We start from the raw sequence: 13386 nt of genomic DNA, 5'->3' as shown, positions 1-13386 counted from the left end.
CCATAAGCAGGTCTATACTCAGCTCGATGTAGTGTGGTTGACAGGATAATGGGCCCTCAAAAGTTGTCATGTCCTCGTCCCCAGAACCTGCGACTATGTCAGGTTACATGGAGAAGGGGGACCGAGACAGCTAATGAGTTGACCTTCAATAGCGGAGTGTCCCAGTGTCCCCGTGTCATCACAAGCGTCCTCAGTAATGCAGGAGGAGGCAGAGGGGTGAGTGCGCGACAAAAGGGGAAGTGGACCTGCTGTGCCTGGCTCTGAGGAGGGAGGCAGGCAGGGACCTCCAGGAACTGGGGGAGTGGGTTCTGCCTCTCCCTGCAGCCTCCAGAAGGAGCGCAGTCTGGCCGACACCTTGATTTTAGCCCCAGAATACGTGTTTTGGACTTCTGACTTCCAGAACTGTAACCTAATGAATTGTGTCATGCCACTAGGTTTGTGGGACTTGGTCATGGCAGCAACAGAAAACAACACACATTGAATGGAAGGGATGTTTTTCCAAGTTTGCAGCATTTTCAGTCGGCACTCTCCGAGCGCTCTGGTGAAGCAGGAGCCAGAACTTCTCGGGCAGCAGTTCTTGGCCCTGAAAGTCCCCGGCGGTTTCAATGTGCCTGCAGGCGCAGGCAGTCTTGGGTTTCAGGGAGAGTCCCTTACTCTGCTGGGGCAGCAGCCACAAAATGAGGGCAGAATGTGTGTGTGTGTCACCTGGTGACACAGCAGGTTAGGAACTGGCCAAGTGGGAAGAAGATGGTACATTGGAGAGCTGACGACCAAGCTCAGCTTCTTGGTTTGTTTCTGTACAAAGAAAGGATGGGTGGGCATGTGGGGGCAGGTGACACAGCAGGGATGGCCCCCAGCAGCCACCGCTGGGCCACCTGCTTCACCACCAACACCACCATCCACTGTCTCCTGCCAGCGCCCCCGCCCTGTCCCATCACACAGCCAGGCTCTGCGTGCACACACATGTGTACACACATGTTCTCACTCATGCAAATGCATACCACACATGTACACTACATACATGTTCACCACACAGGCATGTGCACGCACACCATGTGTGCACCATAGATGCACACACATACACACCACACACAAACAGGCTGATACCACACACGTGCACAGTATACACACAAACATGTACACACATGCACACACCAAACATGCTCCCACGTCACATGGAAGTACATGCTCACCTGACACATTCACATGCACACATGTACACACATACGAGCATGTACACACACACACACACACGGTGCTCCCTGTGGAGTGCATGGCAATACTGCCCGCATCCCCCAGGGAGATGCCATCTCGTAGCAGCAGAGGCTGGCAGCCGCCCCAAGACGGGGGAGTAAGGAGCTATCTGCAGACTATTATTGGTGACTGTGTAGAAAGTCTAAAGGTTACTGTAATGCTAGAAAAATATTACACTTCATAAAACCCATGTTTATTTAAAAAATCTATTCAGAAAGTCTGGAAAGCGTAATAAATATCTGTACAGTGGCCGCCCATCTCCACATAAAACAGAAAGCATGAACAAAAGAATGGCCTGTAAACATCAACGCGGCTTGTAAACAAAGTGCTGAGTCAGGGGTCTGGGTAGAAAGCGTGCTCCATGCCAGCGACCACAGCGTCTGGACAGGTCTCGTCCTTTCCCCAGTGGTTTCCTGAGCTCTGCAAGGCCACCCTGGAGTCACCACTGCCTTTTCCTCACCACTCAGGGGCATTTTCTATTCTAGAGAATTCACGCCTCTCGGAGAGGTGAAGGGCAACCAGACCCCGTGGGAAATGAACAGAGTGCAAATCAAGTTATCACGTGCTTGAGGGACCCAGTAAGCACGAGGCAGTCCGAGAGGCCGCGTCAGGAATAACACCGTGTAACGAGCAATACTGGCTGACACTGAGCACTACTGTCACCGAGAAAGCCAATGCAGTTCCAAACATCAACACACACAACGCTAGTTTAAAACCAGACAACAATCTGACCTGAGGACAGAAGTGATGGACGGCTCACTCTTGCCCAGTCTGGGGGGTGGCATCTATGAAAGCTCCCACACTGGTGGGGCCACTCAGGTGTTTCTCCTAAACAGGGGGGCTGTCAGGGTGGGGTGACACCACACCTGTGGGTGCCGTGAAGGGGCCCTTGGGGGTGGGCTAGGAGGCCTGAGATGTGGGCCTTGGTTTTCTGGCGACAAATGCTGTGGTTTCCTGATCCAAGGGATGTGGTGAGAGGTGTGAGCAGGGCAGCTATTTAACTGTCACGTGTGCGATCCTACCCAGCCTTTCACTAAGAGAGGTGCCTGTACAGGCGCCATGAGAATGGCCATGACACCTTCGTTCACATGCCGACGGCACAGCCATTGGCGTTTGAACGTTCACTTTGCGAAACGGTATCATCACTGCTCTAGGCTGACTTTCTGCTGAAGGGGCTGTTGTGGGTATAGGAGAGAAAGCGGTGGTACTGGACAGACATTCAAGTAGCGCTGGTTCAGCAGAGCAGCTGGCACAGTAGCTCTGGGGACGCACACCCACTCCCCGCTGAGGGCAGAGTGTGGGCCACAGGAGCCTGGGGATCCCGCTGGGGCCGGCAACTACAGCACACGCAGGAGTGTAGCCTCCACACCTGCTGCTCCCCGGCACGCCCCTCAGTCCTCAGCCTCCCTTCCCTCCATCAGAACTGCGGACCTTAAGCAAACAAACCGCCCAGCAGACAGGCCAGGCCCAGGGGCTGAGCAGTTGCCCCTGCAGCCAACACAAGATGGAATGACTTGGGTCGACTTCTGAAGGCTCTCCAGTTTCTCCTAAGTTTCTAACAATAAGTGACATAACTCAGGTCTAAGATGAAGCTATTGTGGGTGGAGGTCACGTGAGCCTGGAGAAAGCATTTTCTGTTGAGAAAACATGAGACATGCTTAACGGGGCTTGGTGGGAAAACATGTGCATGAACTTGCCCCCCACCTTTTATTTCTTGTGGTTCTCTGAGAGAGAAAAAACACCTCATGGAATAATTAAAGCTTCTGAAATCGTTTATATTTTAAGGTCTGAAAATAGTAGACCAAGCTAAGGAGTAATTTTTCAGAACGCAGAGTGTGTGTGTGTGTGTGTGTGTGTGTGTGTGTGTGTGTGTGCGCGCGTGTGTGTGTTGGGTACCAGAGAGAGTTGAGATGCAGGGACAAAAGAAACAATGAAATAGCGTCTCCTTAGTGAAAACCTGACTGTGAGCAACAGATGCTCCCGCAGTCCAGCCTCAGCGCAGAGGGACAATTGGACAGACAGAGGGCGGGCTTGAGTCTCCTGTCAGCCTGGCAGGTGGCTCCCTGGCTTGGGACCGGCTGGGAGGAGACAGGACACACGCACCGCTCCTCCAGGCCTGGGCAGTGGCACTGAGCCTGTGCCGGTTTTCTTTACCAAAGCAACGCACGCCCGCTTGCTCTGCACCACACCACACCTGTGTGAACACAGCCCAGGGGGACACTGCCCATCACTGACTGGCCAGGTGAGGACAGACTGTGCAACAGACACACAAGGAGACAGCTTCCACAAAGTGCATCGCTGCTCTGCTCACGCAGCTTCCAGCTCCCCGGCCCCCAGGCTGGGGCAGCGGCCTCATGTGCCCATCCTGTCACCAGTGGGGCTGACAGAAGATTGATGGGAGGCAGCAGAGCTCACGGTTCTATGGTCATAGCTTTTCTGGGACCAGGAAAGCAGAGCAAACCCACAGCAGTGGGGAAACAGGTGGACCGGGCCCTCAGCCAGCGGAGCCAGGATCCTGGAAGCTCCAGTGGCCTCTGCGATCTAGAGCGGGGGGCAGGGGCATGGGCCCTGGGATGAGGGGGATGGGCGACTCTTGTGAAATGTGGTACCAAGGCAGACACCGCTGGCCGGTTCTGGGGGGCTCCTCCCGCTCAGATCCGCGACAGGACACAACACCTCAGTCAGAAACGCAGGCGCAACAAGACAGGGCTCTTTGGGTCAACTTGAGGGGGCCAGGCATCTGCTCCTAGTGCCATGTGTCCCCTGTCCTTCAGCCCGCCAGGAACTCCAGGACCACCAGCCAGCTCCTCCCAGGGAGGCACGGCCGTACACTGCTCGAGACATTCCCTTACATAACGACTAGGGTGCACGTGTCGGAAATCTCACCAGGAGACTGGCTTTACGATTGGAAAAAATGTCTCCGCAAAGCAGGAGCCATGGGTCAGAGGCCCACAGTCAGAAGGGACCCCACAGGCGTTCAGCGTGGGTGCCGGTGGTGACGGGAGTCCGTCTGGTTTTGCTGGGGAAGGAGGTGGCAGGTCAGCAGAGCGAGGAGCTGGGAGGTCACCGTTGATCCTCTCTGGGCTGAACAAGGAAACGCAGAGCAAGCGAAGGCGCTGTGCTCACTCCAGCAGCGCCCGTGACCGGATCCCAGGCCAGCGCCCGCGAGCCGACGATGCTGCAGGCCCTGCTGCTGCTACAACCTCGTGGACGTGAGTCTTTTCATGCCTCTGCGCTGGGCCAGGCTGGACGACAGCACTGGCTCCAGCCGTGGGGCCTGAGGGGTTCTGTTTAGAGCAAAGTAGGTGGCAGCCATTGCGCCCTGCAAAACAAAGGAAAGGGCCAGGTGACTGCAGTGTCACCAGCTCCTGAGTGGGAGCCTGCAGCCATAGGCCTCTCTGGGCCACTGCCGGACACTGGGGTGCTGAGCAGTGAGCCCAGGGCGCAGCCTGGCACACACTGGGCCCCTCGTAAATAACAGCGATTTGTTCTTCTCACCGCATCCATCCACCATCCCACACCAGCCTTGAGCTTTGCTTGTGATGTGCGGTAAATATTTCTGACTCATACGGCGCCCCAGGCTGAGGTCAATGACCCTCACTTCTGGCAAGGGGACCGGGTCTGCTCTGGCCTGCTAGGTCCGTAGGTGCATATTCACGCCCCATAGGGGCCTGGCCACCTCCACTTTGCCCATTCGGAGGAGTTTGGACTAACGCGGGTAACTGGGTTTCTCCTGGAGCAGCTTGGAATCCTCAGCATGGTCTACATGGGACCGCTCTCAACTGAGTAACTCCATCCATCATCGGATGGCACGTCCTGCAGGTTGGGCCAGTCCCCAAAGGCAGCGCCACCTGCGAGAGGAATGCTGCTCTGGGGTAGGTCACTTGTAAAATGACAGCCTTGGTGGGCTTTATGTCATTTCTGGGTGTTGTACTGGGAGTTCTGGGTCTCACACATCCTACTGAGATGAAGAGGCCACGGGAAAGTGTTAGAATCATGAGCCGAGAGGCGAGTGTCACATCTCTGGCAAGGCTGTCCAAGATGGACAAAATACATAGATAAGTAGCTTAGTGAGCCGGTGGTATGCTGTAGACCTCCACAGCTGACCTCACAGGATTGGCATCAGCCCCCACGGGCTGACCCTGAGACCTGGCAGTATGTGGCCTCAGCCCTTTCCCACGCAGAGCAGCAAGAGGCCGCCCCCGGCATGTGAGGCAGAACTGGCTTGTGGCAGTGTAGACCCCCCGTCCTCGGGGTGGCCATCCGTCCGTCTGGACTGTACAAGAGGGTGCTGGTATGTCCCGACGGAGGTGACCAGAAGCCACTCACCGCCTTGCTAGGTAGGTTCGGGGACACCTGAGTGCAGTGACTCAGAAATAACAGCTGTACTAGTAGGTTGTCGGGTGGCAAGCGTCTGCTGTAACACATGAATGAAATGAGTGGCTCCACTGTCGGTGGGAACCTCTTGGTCCCTGGGAGTGACACATGTCTGCTGAGGTCTGGCATGAGCTCAGAGAGGACGGCCACACCCTGAGCTCTGCTCGGCCTATAGCCTTGTGCTTCTTTCATGGCCCCGAGGTCTCAGGACGCGCTCATTTAAGAGGCGAAGCCGATTCCTTGATGCACGTGCCAGGGGAAATCTATTAGGAAATTAAGGGAGAGAGCAGTGGCCCAGGCCAACTGCTTTGCAAATAAAGTTTTACTGAAACGCAGTCACACTGCCTGCAGATGCGCTGTGTAGGGGTGTTTCTGTGCTATATTGGTAGAGCTGAGTCATTGAGAGAGAGAGACATCGGGCTCAAAAAGCCTAAAATATTTACTGTCTGGGCTGTTATAGAGAAGTCTGCAGACCTTTGGTCTAGAATTGAGGATTTGGGGACCTGGAATTGTCACAGCCCCGAGACTCAGTCTCTCTCTCTCTCTCTCTCTCTCTCTCACACACACACACACACACACACACACTCACACACACACACTGAAGCTGTCAGCAATGTTCACAGAAGCTGTAACTCATGTATGTGCGGAAAGCTGTAAAATACAGGGTTGGGATCCCTGTTTGGGTCTGCGGCTCCCTTTCTGCACACTGCGATTCCTCAGGTTTGATCGTAAGGTATCAGAGCAGCTTTCCTGGGTCCCCCACCCCCACACTTTGCTGTCATGCCGCCTGTGGGTACCTTCACGAGGTGGACGTCCTGTCGGCTGAGCTGCTGCTGGGACAGGTACTCTCTGTTCACAATCCACGGGTGTTTGAGGACCTGCACCGCCGTCAGGCGCTGATGGGGGTCCACGTGCAGCATCTTGGACACCACGTCCTGTCGGGGGAGGTGGGGGGAGACGAGGGGCACCATGAGCACGGTCCTCAGAGCCTTCCCGGCAAAAGTCCTTTCTCCCTTTCTTGGCAAAACCCGACCACTGTTCTCAGTGACTCTTTGCATTTTAGGGTCAAATCTTTATTTTTAGGTTCATAAGTATGTGGATGATTTCTAAGCTTTAACCAGCACCAACTTTAGTGGTTCAGCCCCGGTTTATACTGTGTCAAAGATATTTTGTCTACAGAGAAATCCAACATGGAGACGTCACATGCTGCAGGTAAGGCACTGAAATACCATTTTAGTACAGATGACATCTTCCAAAGGAAGAAGCTGAAATAATTAATATCCCACAGATATAAACTAATTCATAACAATGTATATAGTTCCATTTTTATCATATTATCCACAAATATTTGCTACAAATAACCATCAACCATGGAATAGACAATCTGCAGCCATCACATATGTCCAGCGGGCTCCCATCCAGGTGGCATGATTTTCTTATTTGATTTTAGAGTGACAATAAAAACTCCTAAATCTGGTTAAACACAGAGCTCCACGTTACATTTACACGATGCAATACAAGCACACATGTGTACATACGTGTACACACATGTACAGCCACAACTGTGGTTTGCATTTGCACAGCGTTTCTGTGAATGTCTTCACAGGCTGCTGCAGCTGTTGTCGTGAGCCATCAGATTGTCCTGGGGGGAGGGCAGTGATCTTCCCTGCTGTGCAGGTGAAGGTGTGGACGTCTGTGGGGATTAACTTAGTGCCCAAGAAAGACCTATGACGAGAATCCACACTTTCCCACTAGTTGCTCTCCTTCCCTTAGAGTTCCCACCAGACTTCAAAACGAAATGAATACATCCTGCGAAGCTGAATTACACAGCAGAATCATTGATCAAATGATTCTGAATCAAATGATCTTTCTGGTCATAAACGACCACAAAGAAATACCATGTACGATAACAATACCCTTTCTCCATAGAGAAACCCGCTGCTTTTAGTATGTGCTACCGTGAATCTTGGTAACTTCTTGAAACAAATATCTCCTGGAAGCATTGTTGTGCCTGTGGCCACGTGTAAAAGTGGAAGCAGAAAGACCGCTACTGACTTGCTCAAGGTGTCACGGGAAAGCAATATGTTTCTATACACGCAGGATGCAGGCCAAGTAAAAAGAGACGCCCCTGTGGGCTTTGCCTGTTTCTGCAGGACTGGAGGTTTTGTTGGGTGGTGAGCACACAGATGGGGAAAGGTGCCAGGAACTGAGGAAGGAGAGGACCGGGCAGGAAGAACTGTGCAAGGCCCTGGAGGCAGCAAAGCCCTCGGCCCACGGCTGTGATCTTGGTAATGCATCCCCTACATGACTTCACGCTTTTCCTGACACCTTCTCCCTGCCCCCACTCCTGCTTTGGAGATCCCGTCCCAGAGAAACCACCAGCACCCAGGTCCTGGTCTGTGGCTCTGCTGTGGGAAGTTCCTAGTTCTGAGACAGAGTAGATGGGAGGAAGCACTGGAAACGTCAGAGTCCGACACATAGAAAGTGCTCACTAAAGGCCAGCTACCATCACCCCCTCTGCCATCACCTCCTCCATGACCTCACCGTCACCGTCACAATCACCTCCACATCTCCTCCACCACCTTCTTCACCATCCTGTCTCCTTCACTACCACCTCCATCATCTCCTCTGCCATCACCTCCTCCATGACCTCACCGTCAGCTCCACCATCACCTCCATCATTCCCTCTGCCATCTCCTCCACCATCACTGTATGAAGTCACACTGTGCTGGTGATGGTAGAGTTGGAATCGTCTACTCTTCTTCCAGTCACTTTATAGTAACACAGGAAATACACTTGATGCTGCTTCTTACTAGTGGTTGGATTCTAATTTACTATTTGATTAGAGAGAAGTTTGATGACGTCAACTAAAAAAGACCAAGTCTGATGGACAGAAGAAACAGTTCTGGTCACAAAACAGTGCAGCTGTGGGGAAGCCCAGATGCAAAGTATTTTAAAATAAGGATACAGGGGTGGCCAGTTGGCTCAGTTGGTTAGAGCACAGTGCTCTTAACAACAAGGTTGCTGGTTCGATCCCCACATGGGCCACTGTGAGCTGTGCCCTCCACAACTAGATTGAGACAACTACTCAATTTGGAGCTGATGGGTCCTGGAAACACACACTTAAAATAAAATAAAAAAGTTAAAAAAGAAAAAACAAGGGAAATACAGCTCTGCTGCAAGCCCTCTGCTGGATCAGTCTGTGATCACCTTGGGCAGCCATTCTGCAACATCGCTACGAGTCTGATGGTTAATTTTAGGTCAACTTGGTTAGGCTGCAGTACCCAGCATTTGGTCAAACACCAGTCTAGCTGTTTCTGTGAGGTATTTCTTAGATGAGATGAACACTTATGTCTTTTGGCTCTGAATAAAGCAGACTACCCTGCATAACGTCGGGTGGCCTCGTCCAATCCGCTGAAGGTCTTAAGAGAAAAAAGACTGAGTTCCCAGAGGAAAATGGAGTTCTGTCAGCAGATGGCCTTTGGACTAGAGCTGCAACACACGTGCTCCCCTGAGTCTCCAGCCTGCTGCTCTGCCTTGCGGATGTTGGGCTCACCAGCCTCCATAGTCATGTAAGCAACTTCTCTAAAAGAAATGCGTCTCTGTCTCTCTCTCTATACATCCTGCTGGTTCTGACTCTCTGCAGAACCCTAATACAGCAAGACTGTATAAAATGTAAAAAATGCCATAAAATATTTTTGCCTGCAATTTTTAGTTTTTAGCTGAGCAGCTTTTAAAAAATCTATGAGGATAAAATAGCTCTATTGTTTACATGAAAGGTGTCCTCTAGCTTCGTCACAGACAGACGTGCAGTACAGAATCTCCACACCTCAGAGAGACTACTGGGCTATGAGCTCACCTTTGCCGCATCAGAGATGGAATCCCAGTTTCCCCCCGAAAGGGCGTACTTCCCGCTGCCAATCCGCGCCAGAATCTCCTCGGGAGTGTCATCCGGTCCATTTGCAAAAGGGGTGAATCTGTGTAACGAGAGGGTTACGGGAATGAGAGCTTCCATTTTACCATCCAAACCACGGCTCACACTGAATACTGCCTCTTTGTTGTTAAAAAGAAGAGCTTTTTCTTCCTCCTTGTGTTCCAAATCCAGGATTCATGAAAATCACAGTTTATTTCTTAATGCTTCATCCACTTGTCTTGCCGGGTCATGCTAAGGGTCGATAGCACAGAAAGCTCTGTGGGGCCCGGATGACCCTTCTGGACTGTTTCTGGCTTCCGTGGTGACTGTCACAGTGGTCTGCCTGTGACTCAGTTTACATGGTGGTCGCATGATATAATGGATGAGGACCTGACATCTGAAGTCTGAGAAACCCCCGGTCGATCTATGACCAACTCTGGGTTCTTTGACAAATTATTCTTTTGAGCTTCAGTGGCAAGAGGGCCCTTGAATGGGTACGTGAATGATGTACTGACAGGATCTCAGCAGTGACGTGCACACACGCATATCAAGTGCATACGTACTTGCCCCACTGGAAACGCGGGCACTGTCACCCCTTAGCATAAACCAGGGCATGTCAGTATATGCTTTCCTAGAAAGGGAATTATATGTGACTCTAGTGACACTCCCTTTAGTGGCAAAGTTGGTGGCCCTAGTTTAATGTACAGGCAAAGCGAGTATCAGAAGAATCACAAAGTAACAGCAGTGTGGCCTCAGGAAGCGTCGCAGGTTGTTCTCCTTCCATAGTGGACACTAATGACATTTACTATGAAATCGCGCATCAGGCCACAGACAGAGCAGGCCATTCTTACCCATTCTGTGACGGCACTGTGCCAACCAGCACGGGATGGTCTAGGGACCCCATCCCTTTTATCCCCTCCACTCAAGTATTTAATAGACCTAACAATGTAGGGAGCCAGAGGAGTTCTTGGAATTCTAGACCTTTGAGGCTGGAAGGAGCCTTGACTCTCATGCAGTGTCCTCTCCTCACTGAAAGTGTGGGAAGTGCAGTCAGCGGAGGTCAGGAGTTCAGCCCGGGAGCAGAGCTGGCGAGGGCAGGGCTCAGGTGGCAGGCACGACCCTTCTGTAACACCGGTGTCCTGTCCGGGTACAGTCCAGTACACCGGTCCAGTACACCTGTCCAGTAAACCGGTTCATGCCCGTCTGACAGGCACAGAAGTTGGTGGTCAGCGCCACTGCTGGCTGCCTTTCTCAGGGTGCTGTGTCACCATGAACCTACGGCTGCTTCTTGGCTCAGGAGGATGGTTTAAGGGGCAGATGTTTGGACCCTTTAAGGGAGGGCATGGAGCAGTGGCAAGAACGTGGGCACGCAGCCGAGGCCTGGGTTTTTGTGGAGGACCTGAGTTCTGTAGCCCCCCGCACAAGGGGGAAGAAAAAACTCTTCTTTTGAACAATTCTGGAGATAGCTTTTAACGAAAATGCAGGCAAAAACCCCTGTCTTTGGTCTTCAGTTCTGAAAGGGGCTGGGGAAGGCTTGCCCACACCCATGCCTGGGGCGGGCCCAGCGCTGGCCCCAGCAGGGACAACCGTGGACACCTACAGCCTAGCCTCATGGGGGACAATGCCCTTGGGTGCCGGCACCAGTCTGAGGTTCACATTACCCGGCCAGCATGGTGTACAACAGGATCCCCAGACTCCAGATGTCACACGCTGCATCATAGCCTTGCCGTTTCAGGACCTGGAAGGGGACACGCAGACAACAGATAAGCAAGCAGCACAGACAATGCGAGCTCACAGTATGCTGTTCCGATGGCACCACGATCCTGGCAGGTGGACAGGGGATGACATTTATGAAGGTTGAGCCGACTCTAATGCACTGAATAGGGCCCCCAAAGACCAGCAAACACAGGCAACCATCGCTCTTGCCGGATACCCGACAGATAGACTGAGAAGGAAGCTTTTAATTTTAAGGCAGAAGAAATAGTCTTATTATGGTAAAATATACACATCATAAAATTTACCACCTTAACCATTTTTAAGTGTACATTCAGTGTCAAGGACACTCACACTGTTGTGCAGTCGTCTCCACCATGATCTCCAGAACTTGGCATCTTCCCAAACTGAACCTCTTTCCCCATGAAATGCTAACTCCCCCCCCCACCCCCAGCCCCTGGCACCACTATCTACTTTCTGTCTCTGTGAATGTGACAACCCCAGGAACCTCATATTAGAGGAATCACACAGCATCCATCCTTTTGTGTCTTGCTTATCTCACTTCACATGATGTCCCAAGGTTCATCCATGCCATAGCGTGAAGCAGGACTCCCTTCCTTTTGAAGGGCTGGCTAATGCTCCACGGGGTGGAGGGACCACGTTTGGTCCACCATTCAGCCACTTCCACCTCTGGCTGCTGTGACTAATGCTGCTGTGAGCCTGGTGGATGGTTATCGGTTTGTGTCTCTGCTGTCAGCTCTTTGGCTGGGTCCCACGATCATTCCATGCTTAACTTTCTGAGGACTCGTGAAGGCGGGGTTTTCGCGTGTCCCTGGGTTACATGCTCCCACCGAGGGCAATCCCCTGATACGCTATAGCTGGGTCACAATAAGGAAGCAGCTAGCTCAGGGATTACCGTCGGGGTGCAGCGTTAAGTGTGGGTTCAGCGGAGCTTGTTCAAGGTCACTGTCCCGTCTGTGTGTCTTTGTGCCTGCAGCTGAGCAGGGGTCAGCCAGTACGCGGTGAACAAAGTGAGCACTCACCGCTCCCCTTGCCTCAGCGCTCACTGGCTGCGAGGTCTTCAAAAGTCACGTCAACATTTGCAGGCTGTTTGGGTTTGTTTGTGTCTGTGAAACGTGGCTGACAGTATCTATCCTGTCCACTTCATACGATGTAAGAGGATACATGTTAGAAAAAAGTGGTCAAAGTGTTTTGCACACGGCAAAGCAATATACCAATTTAAGGTAGTCCATAATCGCTAAAATCAATACTATCAATATTAATACTGATCAAATAAAGCACTAATAGGGGCTTATTACCAGATTATGTTTGAAGGGGCCACAGGTAAGAGGCTGGAATAACAATGGATGACCTAACAATGGCCCCCAGCCAACCCACCGCTGCAGCGCGCATCCATCTGTTTCTCCACCAGGCCACTGACTGACCCCTTCCTCGCAGGCCGGTGGCCGGGCGAACCTCTGACGGCTCACAGACCAACCACTAGGTGTCAGCATGCCTTCCTCTTGGGACTTGCTGTACAACTCACTGCACTCAGGCTAGGGCCTCTGATACAGTTCCATCAACAACCAGGAGGGTCCACACAGAATTTAATGTCTGTTTCCACCCCCGACCTCCTCTCCATCCGTCAGCAGGACCAGCCTCTACCTTCCACACCTGCTTTCACAGCATCTCAGGCTTGGGTGCTTTTCTAAAAAGCAAGAAACTGGATTCATCTTCATAAACATATCCATGACTTCAGAACTAATGGGCATGATCCCCGGGGATGGACATGATGCCTCTGCTGGGCTCCCGGGTCCTCTGAGATGAGGGCACGAGCCTGTGGGACTGATGTGAGCACTCATCTGCAAATCTCCATGGGGCCCTGACACGAAATTTGGTAGAAGCTGACTTGCTTCTGTCGTGGAAGATCACCTGGAGTGAGAATTACGGCGCACAGTAGGTCCATGAACCTGCTGTCTCTCCCAGTGAGGTTGCAGGTAGGGTTCTGACCACAGGTGACCCACAGCTCCCTTTCTGGATGCACAAGAGCCTGATGGCATCAGTTCTCACTGTAACTCCTACCAGATATGCAGCTGTTATCCAAAAGGGCTGCAGCATAACGACATTTT

The 13386-nt window shown here is 52.2% G+C and overlaps 1 protein-coding gene across 6 annotated transcripts in view; it reads right to left on the bottom strand.

Annotated features, from left to right (window-relative positions):
* Nucleotides 1–1425: 1425 nt before the first annotated feature.
* The window catches only part of RPS6KA2 (ribosomal protein S6 kinase A2), a 299783-nt gene continuing 287822 nt past the window's right edge, over nucleotides 1426–13386 (bottom strand). For all 6 annotated transcript variants that reach the window (XM_074333812.2, XM_074333813.2, XM_074333816.2 and 3 more), the window contains 4 exons: nucleotides 11206–11282; nucleotides 9491–9608; nucleotides 6429–6566; nucleotides 1426–4576 (listed from right to left, as the gene is read on the bottom strand). In XM_074333812.2, the coding sequence (XP_074189913.1) occupies nucleotides 4451–4576; nucleotides 6429–6566; nucleotides 9491–9608; nucleotides 11206–11282 (459 nt within the window). In that variant the 3' untranslated portion in view covers nucleotides 1426–4450. The remainder of the gene's footprint in view (nucleotides 4577–6428; nucleotides 6567–9490; nucleotides 9609–11205; nucleotides 11283–13386) is intronic.

Source organism: Rhinolophus sinicus, chromosome 2, assembly GCF_057876585.1.
Source record: "Rhinolophus sinicus isolate RSI-liver-muscle chromosome 2, RSI-T2T, whole genome shotgun sequence".
Lineage (NCBI taxonomy): Eukaryota > Metazoa > Chordata > Mammalia > Chiroptera > Rhinolophidae > Rhinolophus > Rhinolophus sinicus.
Note: the sequence above shows the minus strand (reverse complement) of the source record. Positions and strands in the feature narration are given on the sequence as shown.